Source organism: Manacus candei, unplaced genomic scaffold, assembly GCF_025592945.1.
Source record: "Manacus candei isolate 608988 ecotype Guabito, Panama unplaced genomic scaffold, ASM2559294v1 h1tg000034l, whole genome shotgun sequence".
Lineage (NCBI taxonomy): Eukaryota > Metazoa > Chordata > Aves > Passeriformes > Pipridae > Manacus > Manacus candei.
In genome coordinates, this window is record NW_026138082.1 from 10,824,568 (window position 1) to 10,850,442 (window position 25,875).

Here is a 25,875-nt window from a genome sequence, read left to right on the forward strand (position 1 = left end):
ATTATTAAACTGTCTCTTAAGGTTTCTTGTAGAAGTTCTGCCATGTAAAAATTGATACACAACAACTTAGAAATCATCAATGACACCACTGGCTTTGATCTTGTATTGTATCTTTGAGATGACAAGTCCAAAACAGTGCTGAAGAAATCTTAAAATTTCCTGCAAAAATGCTGCATAAATGTGGTTATGGTAGTTTCTAATATAGTTCCTAATATATCTTAGATATTCCAAGCCTAACACTGGTAACACTTGGTCAAGAGGAAAACTGCTGCTGACCTTCTTTCCACTTTGCTGTTATTGATTCGTAGAAGTTCATTCAAAGGTCAGAAATGCTATAAATATTCTTTCAGCAGGAAGCAACATATATTTGTGGGGATGCTAATGCTTCAGGTCTATAAGCTGGGAGGAAAAGGAGATGTCCTGACAATTTCAAACAGACTGGAAAACAAAAAAGAATTTCTCAGATGATTTAGATAGAGTGACTTGCTTCCTTCTGAAGTCTAATATATCACTGCAACCCAGATTCCTGGCTGTAGATTGAAAACGTGTCACAACAAGAAATGTAAAGGTAGCAAGCAAGTAAAATTAAAATAATTAAAGCCAGAAAATTCTTCTTTTAAAACACTCACCCAAACCTAACAGTGATTCAGAGCAGTTTTCCTGAGGGGAAGTTACTGTTGCTGTTTAAAAACAACAACCAAAGCTTGACTCATGCTGGGACAACTTTAATATTACTGGAATGGCAATTTGCATATGGCTATGTCTAACAGCTTGGGAAATGGTTTCTGATTCAGAAATATACTCTCATTATCATTACCAGATATGTTTTTTCAGATAAACTAATTCACTAACAAGACTTGCCTAGCTTTAAATGTGCATTGCAGCTTTAAACATGGGCTGAGGAACATCTGTTTTCATTCTGAATGATTATGCAAAAAGTAATCAGTGAAGCTTATTCTCATTTAAATGACAACTGAAGGTAATTTACTTTGGCAAAGGGTCACTGGTTGGGAAAGACTCTGCACATGCTTGCTTACTGCTGCCTGCTTGGCTGTCTGTTTATGGGTTACACCTGCTGAGGCAGAAACCTGAACACATGCAGTTCGAGCGCTGAGGTGGTGTCCACACAGCATGTTCAGCCCAAGGTCTAAACCTGGGGATCCACCCCTAACCTGGCTAGCATTTACACTGTTAAAGCCCAGCCCATGGGACAGGACTCATGCTTGGGAAGCACAAGGTTAAGAGAGAAGCTAAGAGATGAGCATGAATTTATGCTTCAACAGTTACTCACATATACTAAGCCATTCCTACACCAGCTTAATTTTCATCAGCTCACCACCCCGAGGCACCACCCTGCACTGCTCCTCTGGCTGGGTGCCCTGCACTGAGTGTTGGTTACACGCTGGGCCAGGACCTGCAGGTGACTCACCAGAGAGCCCGAGGACACCTCATATCTACTTGACTGGGCAGACACCAGGGTAAGAAAGAAATTCCAGGTGGCCAGAGGCCATGCCAAGCCAAAGATGTGCTAGGTTTAACTACAGTGTTCCTACAGCTCCCCAACAGACCCTCCTCCTGCCTTTCTGCCTTTCTCTTGACAGCCTTTTACTCATTTCCATACAGACCTAGTCAGACAGCCTACTAGAGTTACTGATAGTTTTTTTCCTTTGAGCTGCACAGTAGAATGATAAACATGCGCCAACTCTGTTGCTGCTCGTGCCTGTACCTGCTCCTGCCTTTTCTTGCCCATGGGCAGCTCTGGTGGGCTCCCACTGCCTGCAGGCACCTAGCACAGATGGGCTCGTGTTCAGCACACTGAAGCTCTGGTTACGACTATGGGGGTTATTGTAAAACAAGTCCATTCTGCAATCCACAACTATCATACTGATATACCTCTCTGCAGTTTAAAATAATGCCATTTCAGCCCCCAAGGGCATTAATATAAAAGACGGGTTATGTTCTGGCCTCACTTGCAACCACAGTCTGATTCTGGATAGCATTTTGGGCTCACTTAAGAAAAGAAAACAAACTCTCCTTTCCTTAAGTGAAATCAGGGCAGGAAAACACAGGGACCCGCACAGGTAAAATCCTTCTGGTGGGTTCTTCTACTTGTAAAAGTAATGAGATGGGATGATATAAGCTGTAGAGTTTCCCTGTGGGCATATTCTCCATGAAGAAAGCAAGTACTTACAAGTTTCCTGGAGGTAAAACTTCATACCCTATGGGCACCCTTCTTAGGGTACCACCCAAAATTCCTGTGTATAGACCAACCAACTTTGCTGCGTGGTTTCCAGGATTTGCTCAGGTATTACTGTGTGTTTTGCCATCCCTGAATTCCTTCTGTGCCCTGGAAGCAGCTGTGAAATCCATCTGCCCAACATGTGCATCAGCACTTGCCAGTCCCTTATCTGACTGCATGACTACAGGGAAGTGATAAGGAATGAATTATTTCCATAGAGTGATGTCTTGAAATAAAAGCTTAAGGCTTCCCAAAGTGACTGGTGATTTTGGCCATCTCCATTCTTGGCTGTCCAGTCTCTAGTGGGTCTTTGGTGGTGTGGGGTTTGTTTTTTTTTTTTTTTTGGTTTGTTGTAATTTTTCTTTTTCTTATGTGTGTGTTCCCCCCACTCCTGTCCCCCCAAAAAACTGAAGTTCACTTCCCCTTCCTGCCTTTGCATCATTCTGCATTTTTTGTTTTACTTCTTTGTAAGAAAATCAGTAGTTCCTTTAGAGAAGTCAGCAAGTAAGTTTCTTTAGGAGTTTTGACTGTTGGGTTATAGGAACTGAAAATAACAGCTCACTACAGATTTAGTAATTTGTTTTCAAATCTGTCAAACCGCTAACTTCATAAATTCCCCGAACAGTCTAGCTAATGAAGTATTTCTATTTCAAACATTGATATGATGAAATACAAGCAAGGTCATTTCTTCTTGGAAAAGGACAACTTTTTGGAAAACAATTAATCTACAAGTTCATTTTTAATTGTGATTCATATGCAAATTTTGTGAGTTTTTTTCTATATTTTTATTTAATTGTATTTATAAATCAGAAAACTTCTACTTTGAAAGGGTAAGAGGGACATATATACATGATTTCACTTCTTCATTGCACATATTTTTTAAGGGTATTTTTGTTTTGCTTTGTTTTTTTGGGATCTTGGAGAGGTACAGAATGGTAATAAAGGAAATTCCCTCTCTAGAACAGTTTTAATCTGGACCTCATTAGTTTTGTAGGAAGTTCCTTATAAATGAGGAGCTCCCAATATTCAGATAAATGTTCCCAAATAACCATGTAAGTATTAATATCATAGTCAACCTAGAGATCCCTATATAATTATGGAGAGAGACAGACCTTTCCAAAAAGCATTTTCATTTCAAATAAGTTAAAAAGGTAATTGAGGAAAAAAAATTGACGTAAACATTCCAGAAATATGCAAGTCAGTTCAACCATCTGTCTAGAGCCTCTCTTACTATGGTGTACTTCACTGGCGTACAAAAATTTGAAGAGTGGATGGAAGTAGAGGATGGAGGGAAGCACAGAAGACGAGATGAAGACCCAGTCAGTTCTGACCTAACCTATCACTTCAGAAAAATGTCTCAATTTCTGAATTAAAATAAAGTTGAGACACACAAAGTATCTTCTTTGTGCTATGTAGTTTGTAATCTTTCAGTTTATCTGAATCCTCTTGGCCCCTCTAGTAATATCTACTGAAATAAGACATATTGAAATTCGCTCTTGGACCATCCTCTTATCCATCGAAAATTGACACTGAAATGTAATGGGGAAAAACTTACTGCTATCATTTACTTTGGCTTCAGATATTAAATAAAAAAAAAAAGAAAAAAAAAGGACAAAAGTTCTTTAATTTTCTGTTACTGAAAGGCTAAGAATTGTTTCCCCTGCATCTTAATATTTTAGGTATGAAATATATATGTAAACTGGAATAGACAATTTGATTCTGAGAAAATGTATCCCCATAAAGCAATATATGGACCCTGCTGCAAGGGGCCTTTGCCCTTTGCTTTTTTTTTTTTTTTTAATACCCTAAAATACGTTATTTCAAAGGGAATAATAATTGCAGAAGAGAAATGAGCATGCATAGCTATTGCATATACTCATTTGCCTGAAATACACAAGACATTTTCATTAACTTTTATATGTAAACTATTTATACAACCAAGTTGATTTATGATTTATAAGTAGTTCCATTCCTTTTTCCTGACCTATTACACTATATCAAATCCCTACTTTATTTTTATTGATTTACTCTGTCTGAAGTTCCAGCTCCAAATATTGGCTGCCTCTGAAGGGGGGAAGGTTTACATCAGCCTTAAAAGACTAACTTAAGATTTACGATTCCACAGACAAAGAAAGAAATTTGGGAATTAAAAATAAAAAAATAAATAAGCCCACACAGCTTTTTGCCTCTTGATAACCATACAAGTATTCCATAGCTGCAGTTACTGGTTATTAAAACCTTGCTCAGCCTTAGTAATTAAAAAGAAGAACTTCAACCCAACCCAGTATTTCTAAGGAAAACTGGATGCCTTAGAATAATCTTTCTTTTTTTCTGGAAATAAAAGCTAACATCTGAGACTACTGAGAGAGGGGTTCTGACCTAAGACTTCTTTTTATCACATAGTAGCAGAGAAGCATTATATTACACATTTAAAAATCATACTGATTTTAAACCCATTTGAATATGTCTGTCAGTGAAGAGACTACCTTGGCATTGCTTCCTATATGTACTAAATTGTAAGCATTTTTATAGGTTATTAATAATACTTCAAGTAAAAATAAAATAAAACCCATTTAATTATAATATAATGGCATTGAATAGTAATGGGCCTTTCTATTAGAAAATATGGAAACTGCCACTAATAGTTTAAAATTATAGATATGACAGAATATCAAACATACCCACAATCACAGTGGGTGGTCTTCTTCAGCAGCAAATAGACTTTTTTTCCTGACACATTTTTTGCCTTATATTCTGTTTCCCTTTCCTTATGAAAATGTTCAAGAAGCACCAAAAAACAGTTTGGGACCTAACACTGATTCTAGCTTCAGAGACTCTCCCCTTGGAATCATCATGTTCATGTATCATCAACGAATCCCAATGTGAATTTTGCAATTTTTTGCAACAAGGATGACCCTTATATGATTTTAGTACAGTCTCTACTGCATTTTATATTATCACTATTCCTTCTAGATAAAAAAACATTACAAAACCTGGGGTTATGCAGTGCACCCTTGCCATGAGCAATGTGTACATTAGGGTCTATCACTAGCTCTAGATTTCTTATCTGACCTCGGATGCTCCATACTTAAATAGAACTGTTAAAGCTGATTTGAGACAGCCAGCACAGCTTCACGAAGGAAAAAACCCATCTGATCAACATAGTGGCTTTGTATGATGGAGCAACTACATCAGTGGGTAAGGAGAGGGCTACACGTGTCATTTATCTGGATTCCTGTAAAGCCTTTGACACAGTCCCCCACAACATCCTTCTCTTCAAATAGGAGAGTGATGGATTTGATAGGTGGACTGCTAGGTGGGTTAGGAATTGGTTGGATGGTCACATCTGGAGGGTAGAGGTCAATGGCTCAGAGTCCCAGTGGACATCAGGGACAAGTGGTGTCCCTCATGGGTCCGTATTTGGACCAGTGTTATTTAGTATCTTCATTAATTACATAGATGAAGGGATCAAATGCACCCTCCGCAAATTTGCAGATGACACTAAGGTGAGTGGTGTGGTTTATACACTTGAAGGATGGGATGCCTTCCAGAGGGACCTATCCAGGCTGAAGAATTGGGCCCATGGGAATCTCATGTGGTTTAACAAGACCAAGTGCAAGGTGCTGCACCTGGGTCAAGGCAATCCCCGGTATCAGTACAGGCTGCAGGGTGAACAGATCAAGGGCAGCCCTGCCAATAAGGAACTGAGGGTGCTGTGGGATGAGAAGTTGGACACGACGCAGCAACGTGCACTCATAGCCCAGAAAGCCAGTGGTAACCTGGGCTGCATTAAAAGCAGAGTGGTCAGCAGGTCGAGGGAGGTGATTCTGCCCCTCTACTTTGCTCTGCTGAGACTCCACCTGGAGTACTGCAACCAGCTCTGGGGTCCTGAGCACAGGAAAGACATCAAGCTGTTGGAGTGACTCCATAGGAGGATCACAAAGTTGATCAGAGGGATGGAGCACCTCTTCTATGAGGAAAGGCAGAAAGAATTGGGATTGTTCAGCCTGGAAAAGAAAAGGTTTTGGGGTGACTTAATTGCAGCCTTCCAATATCTGAAGGGAACTTACAGGAAAGACAGGCAAAGACTACTTACAAGGGCATGTATTGACAGGACAAGGGAGAATGGGTTTAAATTGAAAGAGAGTAGACTTAGATCAGATATTAGGAAAAAATTCTTTACTGCGTGGGTGGTGAGGCACTGGAACAGGTTACCCAGGGAAATTGTGGATACCCCATCCCTAGAAGTGTTCAAGGCCAGGTTGGATGGGGCTCTGAGCAACCTGGTCTAGTGGAAGATGTCCCTGCCCACAGCAGTGGGGTTGGAAATAGAAGATCTTCAAGGTTCCCTTCAAACCCAAACCGTTCTATGATTTTAAGATTCTATGAATACCTTTCCCATTTCTTATCTGTGATACTTGTATGATTTGCAAAATCACTCAGTATCTACATGAAAATATGCTTTACCTCATTTCTCAGAACCAAGAGCATTGTGCCAGATCTCACTATTCAGGAATTTCATAGATAAAATCTTTTGCTACTATTAGTCCACATAAAATAATAATCTTGGAGCATTCAGTCTTAGTCTGGCAGTATCACAGAGGCAGCAATAATACATCTGTGGACAGCAATAATACATAAAGTGGTTTTACAGCAGATAAGAATCCGGATAGAATCAACATGTTTACTAAAGAAGAGAAAAAGTCCTGGGGTTGCTAACTCTACCTAGAAAAAAACATGCAAGATACATATTGAAGTTTAAGACATGTGGAGCCAAATATGAATAATAAAGAAAGATTGAAGAACAAAGATAGTGAGGAAAAAGTTGGCACATTACTTTAACCTTTTTTGGAGCTTTCAGCTTGCAAGAACTAATTCCTTTCTGAACATTAGCTACAGAGGACTATATACTTACCTAAACACTGCAATGTCCCAATAAATGTCCATTTTTGTATTCCCTGACCTTTAATTTCCTTGTACTAGCCGGGGAAGGCAGAGCTGCTTCTGAACAAGGCAGTACTCTACACAACTGAGATTTCCCCCATATGCAATAAATCCATACCTGCTATTTGTTGCCGCTCTCCTCTGCGACTGATCATTTTGCAGTTCTCTTGGGTGGTTCATAAACATTGGGTAAGCTGTAGTATTTAGAAACTGGGAAACTGAAGCAGAGATTAGCTGTCATATAAAACTCAAGCAGATCTCAGCTCAAGTTTTGGTCAGGATTCTTCTTCATGTTCTCAGCTCATTTTTAGGGCTTCCTAACCAGCTCCTTTCACTACTTGCTTCCAATAGCAATCTGATGCCTGCAGTACAAAGATTAAAATGTGCTTTCTGCAAAAAACAATTCTACAGGCTAACCTTAATAAAAGTTTGACATTTTGGAAGAACACACAAGAGAATAAAGCTCCTTAATGAAAACCAGCACATACAGATTCATGGAAACTATGCTGAAGGGAAGCTTTCTGCACTGGTTGCCAGCTCTTGCTCTGCTAGGAATGTACCATACACGACTCTATTTTTGCTCTACTACAAACTGCCTCAATTCCAATTTCCAAATTAATTACAAATCAAATCACAAGGTAACTCCTTATGAAGTTCTCTGTCTAATCATCTACTTCTTTTTGAATTCTACAGATGAAAACAATTAAGGAGAACAGAGATGAACACACCCCCCATCATCTATCATGTATTGTTTATGAACATGTGATGTATGTCAAAGAATGTTTTTTCCCTGCAAAGTCATAATGTTAAGTCCCCTATGACGTAGGTAATTTTTCTTTCTTCCAGCAATTCCCTTTGTATTTTGACAGCTGTTTAAGAACTACAATGTGTAGTTATTTCTCACAGGTTTGCACCAAATCTTAGTGGACCGGTGAAGTTTACAAACTTGTATTGACCTATCCCCCAGGGCATCCTAGCTTCCATAGGTCCTGTGCCACTTCTGCAAGACCTGTGTTTGAGTTCCTTGGGGCTCTTGATTAGCCCGTAATTAGGTCCGTAATCATCCGAGGAGTACAACGTGGCTGGGATTCAGACCCAGGTGCAGAAACCCAGAAGGTTCTACAACAGGAAGCAAAACCACCGCAGAGCACAGCACCGAGTCAATGGGGCCAGTGTTTCTGTGCAGTATAGGCACTGCTGTTTGGGCACTGTACCGTGTCTGCTAGCTCTTCACTGCCTACAATGGGAGTTGGCTGAAGATAAACAATAGATAGCCAGAGTAGATTCTATTCAATGTGGTTTCTGTATCTATTCCTGGAACTTATTTGTTTCAAAACTGACCTCTGTGATTTTCAACATATGGCATAATCCTTACAATGTAATTCTGAGTCAATTTTTGTTTGAGGGAGTGTGCTGGTTTTGGCTGGGGTAGAGTTAATTTTCTTACCAGTGGCTACTATGGGGCTGTGTTTCGGATTTGTGCTGAACACAGCAATGATAATAGAAATGTTTTTGCTGAGCAGGGCTTACACAGAGCCAAGGCCTTCTCTGCTTTTCATACAGCCATGCTGGCAAGAAAGTTGGAGGTGCATGTGAATTTGGGAGGAGGCACAGCTGGGACAAGTGACTCAAAATGACTAAAGGGATATTCCATATTATATGGCATCACATTTGGTATATAAAGTGGGAGAAAGAAGGAGGAAGTGGGGGATATCTGGAGTGATAGTGTTTGTTTTACCAAGTAACCACTATGCATTATGGGGCCCTGCTCTCCTGGAGGTGGCCGAACACCTGCCTGTGCATGGGAACCAGTGAATTAATTCCCTGCTTTTCTTAAGTGTGCAGCTTTTGCTTCCCCTATTAAAAACTGTCTTTATCTCAACCTATGAGTTTTCTGGCTTTTACTCTCCTGACTCTCTCCCCAGTCCCAACGGTGGGGAGTGAATGAGTGGCTGCGTGGGGCTTGGTTGCTGGCTGCGGTTAAATCACAACAGGGAGAGGCTCGTAAATTCATGTAAAAAATAGCTTCTGAAAACTATCAAGTTCTCTGATGCAGGTTTAGCAAGAAGAAAAGCCAGGTTTTGAATAATCTACCAAGGGTGTAACATCTACTTAGAAACAGCAGTAAAGTCTCGTAATGATCTACATGAATGTTTAAGTTTTCCAGTGGGACCTTTATTTTTCAATGGACAAAATAAAATGTATCTGTTTAACAATATAATAGTAAAAATACACAAATCAAAAGGAAGCATGTATTCTCTTAGTGACAGAACAGCTGTTGGGTTGTGCATAGTTTGTTTCCCTACTGTTTCTTTCAAACTTTTGAAATTTCCAGTTTAGTTCTTCCCTCCCAGTCATGGACACTCTAGATGGACATTCTTATGTGTCCTGGGAGATAGAATGAAGGTGAAATAACATTCATAACCAGAAGCAATATTAAAACCCCCACACCATTCTAGTCTAGAATTCCGGATATTGAATCAAATTATCTGTATAAGTAATTGCTGGACATTCTTCAGTTATTATACTGGTGTGAGCTACCATGTATCCAGTGCAAAGAAGCCACAAACTACTTGATTATTAAGACATCTTAACACCACTTTGATAAATTAAATTAAGTGAGCTACATGTCCCTCAGATGTAAATGCTTAGGCAACTTTTTCAAACTTTTAGCATTTCCATGGAAGTATAAATATGGGAACTGGAGGTATAATTTCAGAATGGGTGCTACTAATGCTGCAACAAGAGTTAGCTTGGTGAGTCTTGCTCATGTATGGAAGACGTTCATTTGCCTTTGTCTTCCATACAGAACTGGGCCTCTGCGCTCAGTGTGAAAACTTCCATAAATCCCAGGTATTTTTATGCATCACACATTATCGTCACACTGTAAATGTGGCCTATGTTGAGTGCTGACTGCTCTGCTTCTAAATTCTGTCTTTTCTCAGAGAATATGGAGGAAAAAAATCATCTCCTCTTAATAATATTTTCATGTGTTGGAGGAGAATTCTCTTAAGTCAAACAATCTTTTTGATGAACACAGTCTTCTCTGGAATATAAAAGGGTCATTTAGGCACTTAGGCTTTGATTTTGAAAACACAGACTCAGATATGGCAATTCGTGTTCTCTAGGGACTTACTGCAGAGAGAGGATGGGGTTGAGAGGCCCTTAGCAGCTCATTCTACTGTAAAAAGAAGCTGCATATTTTGATTAATTTGGCTTCCTAAATGTGGAGGTTTTTTGCCTTATCTCTCTGTCTTATCATCTCCTGATTAGACTGTATCAGTTTCATTCTTTGCCAACATCCTGAAATAAAAGACAATAAAGTAGCAACACTGGAAGGTGATCACAAAACTATGATTGAGGATTTTTTTGTAGATGTTGACTTCTGATGACCTCACAATCACATGGCATATGTGTTTAAAGACATTTGACATGCTTCTCTATGAAGAAGTTTCTTCCATTAAAATGAAACATAAACATGGTCTGATGCATTGGTATGCAACTGGCCTTCCAAAACAAACAATTAATCTAGTATATTACTTCCAATATTTTGAAATAACTATTGAATAACCATTGAATAATTTGAATAATTTCAGTATAAAAGACATTAGGCTCAAAGGTCCAGTTCCTTGAATTTATATAGGATATGTCACTGAACCGTAAAAAGTAAATCCAGCAGAATTAATTGCAATTATGTTATCTTAATTTTCCCATTATGCTAAATCTTTGAAAAAGGCTAAAAGGATTTTCACAATTAAGACTGATGGAGTCCTTATGCAAACTCAGTTTACAGTTCTTTATTGCTTCTGGATTAGGACATTAGATATCTTAGGTGAATATGCTGATCTGCCAGAGATACGATTATAGGTTAAGTCATTCATTATCTTGGTTCCTTGGCTCTAACAGAAAAGCTGGTATTTTTGTTTTTCTACCATTTTTTTATCTGGTCTGCCTGTGGGTTCTTATCATGTCCTTGCACAATACCTTAAAGAAATGGGGTTTGAGCTTTATCCAGGCTTCGAATATAACCTGATATAATCAGTAACTTTGCAGTAGTGGTACTGCAGTAGTTACTGTAACTCCTTTTGAAAAGGAAAATGAACTCTCCATACACAAAGAATTCTGGGTTTAGAGTACTTAGCAATTATGCTAAACATGTTTTCCAGTTTTAACAAAAGGAATATTGTTGATACCATGCTTTTGAAAACAGCAGTTTTAGCTTTCTTTGAACTAGCTTTCTTATCAGCTTTGTGCCAAACATGCTATTTAATATCAAAGGTAATCAGCTGAAGCAAACCGTGCTGTCTTTATGCCGAAGAAAGTTACAGTTTTTCACTGTTTTGATTTTAGGATGAAAAACTTCTTATTCCTTTTATCCTCTGAGGTACTTTGAACACTATGCAAACATATAAAGACCTTGGCCTGACACATTTACTATAATTTTTTCTTTTAAAGAAGGATGGGCATTGGAAAATGCATCTGCAGCTCAGCATTAATCTCAATACTCAGCAACAAAGAGATGCCATACTTCAAAGACAGTATTTTTCTGTTTAGAAAAAAATAATTAAATTAAAAAAAAATAAATAGACAAGGAATTGTTTATGAACAACAGTGGAAATAATAGGGTCCATCTTCCTATGAAGTTATGTCTTGCAGTTTCACTGGATTCACTGAATGTCTAATAGGGTAGAAAGTCTCATGGGTGCTTTTCCAGTAGCAGGTCATTTGTGGCTAGGCTCTTGTGGACTGATACTCCAGTATCTAATCAAGGGTAAGTTTGTACTTCAGCCTTTCTTTGCATTGGCAGTGACAGAACAATTTTTTTTCCTCTGCAGCCTGCTGAGGCTGCAGTATCTCTGAGAATACTGGGCCACACTCAAATGTGGTTGAAATTGCATTATTGATAGAGATTTGCAGTAGGGGATGGACAGAAATTCCTACTCACATATGCCATGTGATTGCATAAACCTCAACGCATAGGTAAACACACTAAATGTTAAAGAATTATCCCTGTGTCCTGGTAGCTCCTCTGGCTAATACGGTTAAGGCATACACCAGAGGAGCTCAAGAAGGGGCACTCAACCCAATTTCCAACGGTCAACTCAGCTGATAACCAGATATCTCCCATACCGGTTAGGAGGGGCCATCAGTTGAAATCCCAGCACCTGACCCATGCTCCAGGTTTCCAGTGAATTGCCATAGTCAGGCCAACACTGTGCCCTCCTGATAGAAACAGAGACTGAGCTTGGCTGCTTGACTTCTAGCTCCTGATGTGTTGTAAAATGCCTGAGTGAAACCTGTCATTGGTGAGAATTTGTATAAATGATGTGATGACAATCTGGCCTCACAGTACTTCTGAAGTAAATACCAGTAAAGCACGTTAAAAAAAATAATCCAGATAAACAAAAAAACCCACACTCATTCCATTCCTCCTCCTAGGAGAAAGGAATGGCTTCCCTGCTCAGTTTGCTAAGAGGGATGTATTGTAAGGGAAAGTTGTCCTTTGGCTACTGCATGGTCTAACTACTACAGAGTCACAACTTGGGGAAATGATACCAGTTTAACTGTGTCACTGGATACACATACCATCAGTACAAACTGCAGAGTGTCTCCTTGCATTATTTTACAAAAGGGTTGTAAATTATATACTGCCAATTAGTAATCAAACATGTCCTCAATTTCTAATTCATTATCTCCGTAATAGAACATAAATGTACAAAGCATTTGTTTTTTTATGAGGTCATGACCATCAAATATGGCAGTCAAGGACTTTGAAAGCTATCAGAAAAAATGACGCTTTATGTCAATGTTTTGCAATCATCTGTTAAAAATGTTTTGTGTCTGCCTGTGACTTTAACAGTCTGCTCTGTAAAAGGATGTATGTGCTGGCCCAACTTTATTTTGCTTTTTACACCTGTTTTAAATACTTTCACATAGACCAATTTACGTAAAACCCAAAATCCAGACTGTTACTGTCAAGTAATCCTATGTTTATCAAACATGAAATAAAATTTACTGTTAGAAAAGAGATCCTTAACCACAGTCTCCCATCCTCCCTATTCCATGGCTTAATTACAATTGAAGACATTTATTCTCAAATGATTCCCGAAGTGTTGATTTCAAACTACACACAGGTACTGTCTAGCAAACTTTAAAATGACTAAATGGTAAATCCCTTTGATTACAAGGTAACATGTATTGATTTTTGTTTGTCTACAAACAATTGTCTACAGTGCATTATAATATTGGGAAACCAGAAGTCCCTAAAACAGCTGTTTACACTGTCAGAAAAAAAATCTGTGGCATACTGATGCAAAGTATCTGTGCAAAGGCAATAAACAAAGTGGAATAGTTTTAGACTAAGATCATTTAAACCAAGGGTGGGAGGTGAAAGAGTCGTCCAGGGAGCTTGACATTGTAGATTTTAGGAAAAACTCTCTGAGCTTCTTCACTGGATTATGAAAACAAAACCTGCTTCATAAGATGAAATTTCTTTGTGTTTCCCACTGTCAGCCCTACTGGCCTACCCTAGCCTGCTTTTCAGAAAGTGGAGTCAGGCATTGATCATGCTGTCAAAGAGGGTGTCAGATGAAGGAATCGCCTCTATAAGGCACTTCCATAATCCTTATGGTTTTTCATAATAAAAATTAAAAATGGTCAGATTCTATCATGAAGATCTTTCTATATAATCATCCACATGGAATATTTGCTTAAAAAGAAACTCTTCTTTCTCCAGAAATGATGGATAAAATGAAAATCCTTGGTTGAGTTAAGAATAGGAAATTATTTCTCAGTGGTGACTTGTGTATAGAACAAGGTATTATATGCCTTCAAACAACAGACCTCCTACTGCCAGCTTAATACAGAACCTGTTTCTGATATTAAAGCATTAAGAGACTCCTGATATTAATGTCATGATCCCTGGAGCTACAAAAAGTTCTAGTTTTGAAAGCTAGAGTACAAAATACCACTATTTATTAGTAAAAATATTTCTTTTTCTTTCCTAAATAGCCAGAAAACACGGAAAACAGTGCCAATGTACTTTAAAGAATCACTAAACAGCATTTCCCTTAAAAAGGATAACATTGCTTTTCAAGGCTATGGGGCACTGTGAGATATTACAACAACATGAGGGCAGTCACTTCAGAAGACATATGGGAAACAGTTACGGACTTTATACCTCTTGAATAATGCAGTCTGCAGCCAGGGCAATCTTTACATGCCACTCTCTCATAAGCTCTGAGCAAAAATGCATTATTTTGTGGCCTCATGTTATAGAATATTTTCAGGCAGACTGATATGAAGAGTCACCATCTCTAGAATAATGGCAAAAAGCACAGCTGCATTACATAAAGGAACACTCTGAGTCACTGGAGGAGAAGATTACATAGATTGTCCTTTGCTGGTGCTGTTATTATTCTGTTTGTGCCTACTGAGAGATGTGAGAAGAGGCCCCTTGTGGGCTTCCCCACAAAAGGCTTCCTGAGCCGTCTGAAGACAGTGCTGCCTGCCCTGCTGTAGCTGCAGGGCCAGCTGGGAGGCCCAGTTAATGCAGGACACGGGTACATAATTTTAAGCTATATGTTTGACACATAAGCCTTATTTCTAAAGTCCTCCTTGAGGCAACAGAAGAAGACAGAAAGCAAAGACCTGAAATTCAGAAAACCCCATCAGAGTGAAATCCCTCTTCTCTGTATGTTTCCTTGTGCTGCTCTGCTCTGCTCTCCCTTCCCATCCCCTGGCTCTCCTAGACCCTCTCTGATTCATCTTTGTCTCACATACCTGCCCTTGTGCACCTCTACATTTAGGTCAGGAGATTTTCCTTCCCCTCATCATCTCTGCTGCTCCTGGAAGGAGCAGTGGGCATCTGATCTTCAGTGTTCAGGGATAAAGATGTACTGGGAATCCACATCAAACAACAAAAGAAAAAGTCTTATTTAATCCCTGCAGTGACCTGTGGCTGGAGGAGTTCAGCACAGATCAAATCTGTGGAAAATATGACAGCTTTTGCAGACTGAGGACCACAACCCATCTATTTGAGTAAGGACTCACAGGTGCAGCAAAAGACCAGGTTCCTCTTGGTAGAGTGAACTCTTCATCAGATATCAAGTCTATGCATGAAAATACCAACAACTGTGCTGTCATGAGCTAAAGGATAAATCTAAAACTATTTTTAACCTCACAGTCTGATGTAAAAAAAAATAATTCTTTTCTTATCAAGGTAACCTTCATTGGGAGAGGTAGTAACTGAAATACCTAGTATACAGCAGTTATAGCGATTATATTGTAGATTGAATTCAATGTGTTTTGGTCAAAAATTTAATCAGAATTTTCTAGAGTGGCATTTATATTCTTCAGTGAGTGAATAAGGCAAGACTATTTAGATTATATATATAATAGTGCAATACAATTTGTTTCAAAATTTCCCCATTTTTAATATATATTCTACAGTTTTACTAAAGGTCTTATAAAATATAAAAATAAAATATTATTATAAAATATAAAACTGGGTAGTATTTTGGTATTCTTCTGGCGGTAAAGACAGAAATCTCAAATAAAAAGAAGTTATATGCCTTACACATGAAGGAAGGTACTGCCTTCCTGATACCACTCCTCAGGCCTAAGAAGCCTTAGAATATAAATTAAAAAAAATAGTTATATAGGATCAGCCCTCATTCTCCACTCAGTTCTGCAGCCCATCTCGGCAATAGTCAAGCCCAGATGTCACAAAAGATGACAGAAGAAAACTCAAAGAGAACAGACATGAGATCACCAACTTCTGAAGACTTGCAATCCCTAGTAATCAAAGATGGTCTTCAGTCTAAAAGTATATGGTTTTATATCCTGTCCCCTTATTTTCTTTTCTAATTGGTCCTTTCAGTTTATAGAATTTTCCTGTATTCTTGGAAGGCTAGAGAAGAATGACTGAAGGAGGTAAAAAGCTTCTGCAGAGAACTGTTAAAATGTCAGAAACGTCAGTTACCAGAAAATCATAAAAAATTGGAGGACTGAAAGAGTTTCTTAAATTGAAAGCTACATGATGCAGCAGAGGCACCATAAGCTGGACAGAAATTCAAGTTCAGGAATAAGGCAGACAGCCTGGGAATGCAACTGAAAGCAGGCTTTGAAAACCTGAGACTCTCTGCAGGAGAAGGAGAGTGGGTTTGTTTCTCTGGGCACAGGATAAAGGCACCACAATCTCACAGAAATGTGGCATCCACTGACTATAGGATTGTTTTCAGTCTGTACATACATACACACATATACATGAGGATATACATGTGTTTTTAAATATGTTGTAAATTCAGAAACTGAAACAATCTGCAACACATTTTCAATTTATTAAAAAAAAAACAGATCAGAAAAGGCAGTAACTGCGCCTGAGCTGGAAATAAAATATATATAAGTCTTATTAAAGACCAAGCAGAATTCCCTGTGCATACAGACTTATAGAAGGCTTTCAGGGAATTAAAGGTTATCTTTAGCATTTCAATTGTTATTTTGGATTGTAAAAAAATGTATTTGACAATGATCAGAACTGGCAGTCACGCTAGTAATTTGATATACATTAACAAGTGATGTGTTAAAGGGAAAGCTCTGATGTAAAATTTTACAGAAATCTTCATGTGTTGCAGATTATCATATAAGTCACAACTGTATTTTCTGTTTATATTCCTTCAAGTCCTTACATTTATCATGGAATGATAAATTAAGCTGGATGTAGCTGTTGAAAGCAAAGAAAATCCTTCATTGTCAACGAAGGATTTACACAAACATTTTCAACTTGATCCTTAGATCCTGTAGCTCAAGATATTATTAGTACTTTCAAGAACCATGTGAAGGATTTTCCTGTGTAAAAGAAAATGTAACCTTGTGAATAACAAGTAAATTATGGGATATTTGTATTATGGTAGTAAAGTCTGGGTTTTTTTTATGTATAGCACTGTTCTCACAAATTATGTGCTTTGCTACATAAGTTCCTCCTAATTACAAAAATGGTTTTTCCAGGTAAAAATAAGTGCAGCTGTTCTAAAATCTGTAAAGATACACATAAACTGTTCCTCCACTTAACAGAGTAATACTTTGAAAGACAATAATGAAAAATTAAATAATTAACCATTGTGCTTTCCAGTGTCCCAGTTCAATAAAAAGCAGTCATACAAATCTTTCAGGATTTCAAAGAGTGTTTTGATTGCTTTAAATGATGCACATCTTGAAATTCAAATGAAGTAGTGATGCAATTTTAATTGAGCAATTAAAATAATTTTTCATGGTTTCTAAATGGATTAGCTCTAAAATTACTTGTCTACTGAAAAAACACTTCTGCAGAGCAGTTACCCGATATCACATTTCCAGACAATGCCTCCTTTGTCATCTTGTCCTGTTTCTCGTTCTCCTTCAAATGTTTACTGAACACAGCTGCCTTTTGAACTCATTTACTGAAAAGAATTTATATGTCTGTTTAGTACTGTTCAAAACCTTTCCTTTAGTAAATCTGCAACAGAATTCCTGTTACAGATAAATAACATTTAACTCCAGTACACAATGCAACACTTGGGGTGTTCGAAATTAACAACACATTCCATATTTTGTGCCTTATCCTTAAGCCCATTTATAACACAATTCCCTTGGAATAGAAGGAATTACAGTATCATTAGGAATTTACTGCAGCTCAGAACTACCGATGAATTGAAGAACATGGCTGAAACTCAGACTTCGAGAAATGGATAGCAATGATAAGCAGTTACTTCAGTTCACTTTCTGCAACACATTGCTTCATGGAACAAGCTTTCTTTCACCTACTGAAGCTTTTTTCCCCCTAAATTATACTAGCAAAAGCTTGTGCTTAAAGAAAATATTTACTATGATGTTCACCTCTAGATCTTTCCTTATTCAAAGCAAAAATAAGGAAGTTTTCTCTCCCTGATGTGAAGCACAGTGGCCAAACTATTCTGTTGGAAATATTGGCAAAAGGAGGATAGAAACTAGAAACTAAAATTCTGAATTTTCAGTGGTTCTGATATGAAAGAAAGCCTTAAAACAATTCTGGAAGCTGGAAAACTGCTCCCCCTCAATGTATTAGAAGCTTCACTGTATCCTGTTTCAGAAATTAAATGTGTTCCTAGCTATCTGGGGTGACTGGGTGAAACTATCAGTGACTACTCTGAAGTTATATGGTTGTATACATTATTCCATGCATTTTCTCATACAAATGCTCCTATTTTTGTGGTTTAAACTTCACATACTCTTAAACAAGCTCTTCACTACTTCAAAACGTCTCTAAAAGCCTGTCCTATGTGCATAATTCTTTGCTTTGAATGTTCTGGTTGGTCTTTCAGAAGAAACTAGTTACTGTCAATTGAATATAATTATATTAAAAAATATCCACTCTGAGGCTAGTTGTTTCAACAAATTATTTATCTGATGATTGCTTTAGTTATGTTTGTGTCTCTTATCTGTTTAGATAGTGAGGTGTCCAGAACTACATTTTATTTTGCATTTATAAGGTATTCATGTAATGAGTGATCAACTGCTATATGAGCCTCTTTGCAGTGCCAAGATATAACGTGAGTGAAAAGTACTAAGTTAATAGGAGGACTCCAGGGAATGTTATTCCTGTTTAAAAGCATGAGAAAGAGACAGCTTCATGAAAACTGGTCCTTACAATCTAATATGCTGATTAAGCCAATGCTACACAAAATGGAGACAGTAACTTGGTCTCCTTCCTCTATTCTGCCCTTATTTGCATGAAAAACCCAAATGTATTTTGGAGCTTTCTTACTGTCTATTAAATTTATTGAAACTAGCCAACGGGTTTAAAAGTTGCTGGCTGGATTACTGACAGAGGGACACAGCAGGATTTCCTCAGGAAGTCAGGCTTATCAGACTGTTCAAAATAATCAAAAATGAACTACATTTAATTTTCAATTTGCATTGTATGAAACTAAATAAAATGGTTGCAGAACTGACCCTTTTTCACTTTTTATGATTTTACTCCCCTCCCTCCTTTCACATGAATAGTTTCAATTTCCCTTCTGAGATTATTTTTTCTCAGATTGTCAGCTTGGCAACTATTTGAACTAATTCTTTAAAAATCACACTTAAGATATTTCTTACTTATTTTCCTATATAAATATGTGAAACATTAAAATGTAGTTTCAGTATATATTTCTGTGGCTTGTTTTAGTTTTACTGTAAAAGTTCCACAAAGAGAATTTCTTTTGGGCTGAATGCTGACTTTCCTGTCATAAAATGATAAAATATGGTTCAATATATGCTGCCTTATGCTATTTTGGATATAAGGTTAATTTTCAGGTAACACTTAATCATACAGGTATTTACCAAAATACGGAAAAATTCACTATCTTCAGCCACATTGCTATAGTTATTTGTAGTTCAACAAACACTGTTCTTATAAAACTCTTATGTTACAACCGTAATTACCTAATGGACAACATTACCAAATGTGTCAGATTGTTTTAATTAAATTGAGTATAGGGGTACTTCCTTTTCACCTACTCTGTCATTATTTAGCCAAAGAAAACACATTTAATACTGTCGGATTTCCATCATAAATCCTTTCCTTCAGTTTTGTAATTTTATTTGTACCATTCTCTGAATTTCCTTTAAATCTTTAAATATTTCTGCTATATTTTTTCTGAGAACAAAATTTAATTTTAGGTGCATGATCTTGTCATCACAATAAAGAAAAGGATACTTTTTCATAAATATGCAATATCTGAGCACCAATGTAATTTTAATTACTGTCACAGCTCTGCCTTTTAAATATGTTCAGCACTGTAATTCTGAATTTCTCAGTGCTCTTCAGTCTTAACAGAATGCTAAGAGTGTAGAGTTCACTTTCCACCTCCATACCAGCTGTTCCGTTGCCTTATTTCTCTTTTCTTTTTTTTTTCATAAAGGTAAGCAGATGAGAAGAGGGTCATGGCTGAACTTACCAAGAGTTCGGAAAGGTCTTTGGTTTGGTGTATGGGAGAAGAAACCAGGTTTCAAAGCATTTGTGATTAAAATGTCAAAATACTCTTCGAAATCGTTCCTAGAAAGTAAAGGAAATTTGATTAGTTAAACTAATGAATTAGCTAACTACTAAATACTCTTTAAGACTTAAGAAAATATCAAAGCACTTCTTTAAGGCACTTGCTTCTATCACATTTTTTTCCCCAATACTTGTTCCATGTCACTGTTGCCCACCTTTTCCTGAGGTTGCCAAAAGGGAGTCAAACCCACAGTGCTGTATCTTTGAGATCACTCATTATTAGTAAAAAGACGTTCCTCGATCTCAGGAGAACATGTAATAGATGACATATCTTAATTTCAGATGGTAATATATGCATAGATATACACAGAAAGATATAAATGAGGGACTTTCTTCACAAAGAAGAATATATGAAGTGAAGCGATGGGATAGGAAGCAACTGAAGTCACTTAAACACAGGTGCTTATGTGGTTGGTATCCATAATGTAGGTATGCACAGGTCTAATGGGTATCTAAGATGCCACTGGCAGACAACAGAGATCTAATTAACCAAGTCAATGAAATGTGGTTTCACATACCCTAAAGTTGAAATGCCATTTTGATAGCTGAACTCCTTCTTCAGACTCCACTGGCTGCTCTCACTAAATCCCTGCTGGTTACAGGGAGGTTAGACCTGTAGGTGTTAGTTGTTACAAATAAACACCTACCAAGTTTGAGTCTTAATCTGCCAGCTGAATCCCACTACTAAATTCAGGTTTTTCAAAGCTCATTAGATCCCTATAAACATATTGGTATTTGAACTGTGGAAATCCCATCAATTTAAATGAGATTGAATGTTTCAGCATGGTATGTAAGAAAATGTAAACATCTCTCCCCTATGATGTATTTTATTTTATTAGAATTGTTTCATTGCTTAGGTGACTTTATTGCCTATAACATACAAAAATGATGGATACTCTTGCATGGAACAAAGAAATCACAGACGGCAAGTTGAGGATGGCCATAGGCACTGACATGCTGCATTGGGTCTAGCTGAGCTGGAGTTTATTTCCCCACAGTAGCCCTCACAGTTCTGTGCTTTGCATTGGTAGCTAGAAGGGCATTAATAACACACCAGTGTTTTGGCTACTGCTGAGCACAGCATCAGCACTGTAATATTCCTTCCTCAATAGAGGGCAAGATCCCAGGAGGGGACACAAGTAGGCCAGCTGACCCAACTAACCAAAGGGGTATTCCAGACCACGTGACATCAGCTCAGATATTAAAGCTAAGGCAAGGAGCAGGAAGGGGGGCATTAATTGTCTCCAGTGGTTGCCTGTTGAGGAACTGTTACCTGTGCTGAAGCCCTGCTGCTCGGGAGTGGCCGACCATCGCTGCTCATGGGAAGTAGAGAATAACCGTGTTATCCTTCACTTTTGCTTTAAATAAACTGCCTTATCCCAACCCACAAGTTGCTTTCCACCTTACTGTCTCCCCTGTCTGGCTGGGAAGGGGAGTGATAGAGTGGCAGGGTGGGCACCCAGCTTCCAGCCAAGGTCAACCTGCCACACATGCTATCAGCAGCAGAGGAAGTAAATTATAACAGTGTCACTTCCAAAAAATCCACAATCCTACATGGGACTGAGATATCTTAACTCAAAAACTGAATGCTCTCCCTATGAGCTTATCTTCAAGCTTTTGTTTTGTGCTCAAAATTACATTCCACCCTTAAAATAAAAGTCCTTTAAATTTCCTTCCTCTAATTAAATTTTAGCTTTGCCTGTTTTTCTACATTTGTGACCATATGCAAACCTTTACCTTTTTGAAAGAAGCAACATCAAATATGACAATGTTGTGTTTTAAAAATGTGCTTCTGTGTGGAAAATTCCAGAAGCTGAGCAAACAGGCAAGGCTCTTCTGTCCTTAGGTGAAAAGTATTGACGGAGATAAACTTTTCAAATTAGCATACAGTGCAAATAATGCTTCCATAGGGATGTTAAGCTTGAACTTGTAAAATAAAGCAAGCACTTCAGGAGCACAATGGAGAACAAGTAGCAAGTGAGAAGATGAGAGGAAATAGCCTCAAGTTACATCAGAGGAGGTTTAGATTAGGTATTAGGAAAAATTTCTTCACAGAAAGGGTGGTCAGACATTGGAACAGGCTGCCCATGCAAGTGATGGAACCACCGTCCCTGGAAGTGTTCAGATAATGTGTAGATGTGCCACTTGGTGATACGGCTTAGCTGTCAACACAGAATTGCTTAGTTAACACTTGAACTCAATGATCTTATAGGTCTTTTCCAACTTAAATGACTATGATTCTATGATTTGTGGGAACAGTGGCAAGTGCTTTGTATAAAAAGAATTGAAACAGAACAAACAGCGTTTTCAAAAGATTTCTTAACTTTTTATTGCTCTGTTGTAGAAAAACATGTTTGTATGTTTTGTGTGAGGAGATGTGTTATCTGTGGCCTTTTTTGAAACATATTAAATCTCATGTACAAAGCTACTAGTTTTATGAGAGACGTGCTACATTACTGTGTAACAATACACATAAATCAAATCTGTTCCAGTTACTACCTGGTAGAGTGGCCTGTGGTTACAGCAAACAGCTAAGACAAAGGGTAGGATGTATCTCACATAACTTTAACCATCTAAAAATTGCACACTGAATTCACAGATAGCGATTGACACCACAGACAGAGCCAATGGAGAAACAGTCACATTCTCAGAAGGTAATTCATCCCACTCGTTTCAGACATAATTCTACCATACAGAATGAATTGCCAAGGCTATGCCCAGTGTTTTCTCTCCAGTAACCACAGAGGGAAATGAAATGACCAGCTTCAAAAAATGTTCAGTTTTTAGATGGCTAACATTCCTGAAAAGTGAAATGACTCCTGACTTCAGTGACTATGTGATGATTGACTCGTCTTTAGGTGTGCTCCTGCCAACACTTAAAACATTCAGTTAAGTGGACAAGCATTCTCATGACAGGTAAGACTGAAAAGTCACACCGTGATGCTCCTTGTGTGAATGAACTGGCACTTGCTTCTGTAGGTTTACATGCCTTATACACTGGTCCCAGCAGTATGTGTGTGCTCTGGCTGGAAAACAGTTCTAATTTTATTTCAAAATGAAATTTTCTCTTACACTTCCTCTCCCTACCAAAATGTCTTTTAGCTAAGGACAATTTGGCCAGATGAACACAACTGGGATATTTTGATTATTAAATGGGTAAATGATACACTTAAGCATGAATTTCCCAGCACAGATTTTATGAAGACAATAATTTCTTAGCCAAAAAGGAACTTAAAAAAGTGCAAAAAAGCAAACAGCTACAAGGTAAGGATATTAGGAGTAGGAGGCTAAAATTTTACATGCATCTCTGTTTATCATTAGGGTTTTTTTATTTATTACAGTTTTGGACTTCTCAGTATCACACTGCTTAACTGAAAGAACAAGGGTAGAAACTAATAAAGGACTATGTAGATGCAATTAGTAAGGGCTGATGTGAAGAATAAAATGCAGTTAGCCTGGTCAAATTAAAGTTAAGGGCAGAGATAATAGGTGTGAACCTAAACTATATTCCAGTACAGCAAAAAGCAGCACAGGTAAGTAGAGTCTTTTTGTCCGATACAAGAGGCATGGAACAAACAAACTAATAAAAGCTTAGATTTTTAGGAAAAAACTCCACTTCAGTAATGTGTAATGGACAGTGGAGTACTCCAGAAAATACTTGGAAGCCACACTGCATGAGTCACTGGAAAACACGATTGTAATAAATACCACAGAACATCCTACCCTTATGTGGAAAGAGAGAGTGATGCAATATCCTTCTAGCAGAACTCTCTTTCTGTCTTTTGAAAGGTAATTGATCGGCTCTGATACCTTACTTACTGTGTTCCAGCAGGATTTCTACAGCTGCCTGAAACAGCTGAAACACTATTCACCAAGGAAAAGAAAGTCAAAATCAGTATATGAGGCCAAGAAGTTACTTTTGTACCGAATTTTCATTTAGAAAACAGCTAGACCGGTCTACACAAAAGAGTTAATTCACAGGCATCTTACTCATAAGGAGAACTGCTTTTTGTGAGGACGTAGATTTACCCTTCAAACAAGTAAGTATAATGTTCATGTGAGGCAGTGAGAACTGGTACAGTGAATGCTTCATTTAGCATTTAGCCTAGAGAGTACAAAAGGGAAGTGATACTGGCAGGACTGGTTTTGGAGGATAGCTCTGTTTTTTACCTCACCACTTGTTTTCTTACTATGTTACCATATTCACTCCCTGGCATATCCTGTGTTAGCCAATGTTGGCTCACATTGAAATACTTTGTTTCTTAGATTAATAATAAATTAATAGTCTCACCCTGTCACCCCCCTAACTATTTGCATCACTGATTAATTTTTTTCTAGGTATGTAAGTGATGGTTCTATTGAATTTCACTGAATTTGACTTGACCAGTCATGTTCTTTACCTTACACTAAAAATAGCTGTTGTGATCAGCAACTACATTTCAACTAGTTGCCAAGTGCAAAGAACTGCCCATTTTATCTTTACTGCTGTGATCTGTAAATGCACATTTCTCAAGCACAGCCATCTTTTGGAAACCACCAATAGAAGAAGTATTTGTAAGCTTTTCCTGTGAATTTGCTACAAGGAAATGAAATAGTACTACTAGCTGCACTTACTGCTGGAGAAGCACAAGAAAGGAAGTGGTTTAAATAAGACAGTCTAGTAAAAGTTTATGATAAAACTGGGATTCAGATGATGTACTGCGTGTTGGCCTGACATATTCAATCCCATAGTGATGCCCTCAAAAAGATGCAGCATATAAGTGTGCTCTGGGTCAGATACAGCTCACAGGCTCAGAGATGCACGATTTTGTCTCGACTACCCTGTCACACTTTACCAGAGAGGGGCCCATCAGAAATCTCAGAACCAAATAATTCACAATACTTTAAGAAACTCCAATTAGCTTCCCAATAGCTCAGGCTTATCTCCAGTTGCTGTCTGGCAGATATAATTTGAAATGGACCTTGCACTTACCCAAGAACATGTTCACACAGGAGCCTGCAATAGTCACTGTGAGAACTTGTAATTAATAGTAGAATCTTCCCAGCATTTTTCAGTTGTTTCAGCCACTTTTTTACAGACTCTGGACATCTCTGTAAATATTTGTCTGGATGATTTTTCACTTCTGGGAAATATGTCCCACAGTTTTCTAAAAAAATTAAAACATAATTATGTTATCCAATCCTTCTCACAAACCACTTAATCCACACAACAAATATCCTTTTATGTGCAGACAACAAATTTAAAAAAGGTAAAGAAAAGTTTAATATTTTCCCTGGGCTGTAACGCAATATTAACCAAAAAAATCCAATCGAACCAAGAGGACATGCTGTAGCACAAATAAATTTGCATGACTTTTCTCTTTTATTATGGAATTGTCATAGTTATTTTCTTTGATGTTCTTTTGCTCATAACAGTTAATAATACAGAATTTACAGATTATAGTTTTATGCAGGAAATAATTATTTCTTGTTGTCTTTGCTCAATTTTTGGATCCTCAATTTGTGATTGTAAAATGAGTTTACTGTTTAGACAGTGGTAAGGACCTGAAATTCCCAAGAACACCTTTCAGTTACTTCTGACACTTTAGTTTAGCACTGTCTGATCAATAACATTCATTTTGTAATTTTTGCATGT

At 37.8% G+C, this 25,875-nt stretch overlaps 1 protein-coding gene across 2 annotated transcripts in view; it reads right to left on the reverse strand.

Annotated features, from left to right (window-relative positions):
• The window catches only part of NT5DC1 (5'-nucleotidase domain containing 1), a 127,811-nt gene that overhangs the window by 22,570 nt on the left and 79,366 nt on the right, over positions 1-25,875 (reverse strand). For both annotated transcript variants that reach the window (XM_051792236.1, XM_051792237.1), the window contains 2 exons: positions 25,213-25,387; positions 20,143-20,240 (listed from right to left, as the gene is read on the reverse strand). In XM_051792236.1, coding sequence (XP_051648196.1) covers positions 20,143-20,240; positions 25,213-25,387 — 273 coding nt within the window. The remainder of the gene's footprint in view (positions 1-20,142; positions 20,241-25,212; positions 25,388-25,875) is intronic.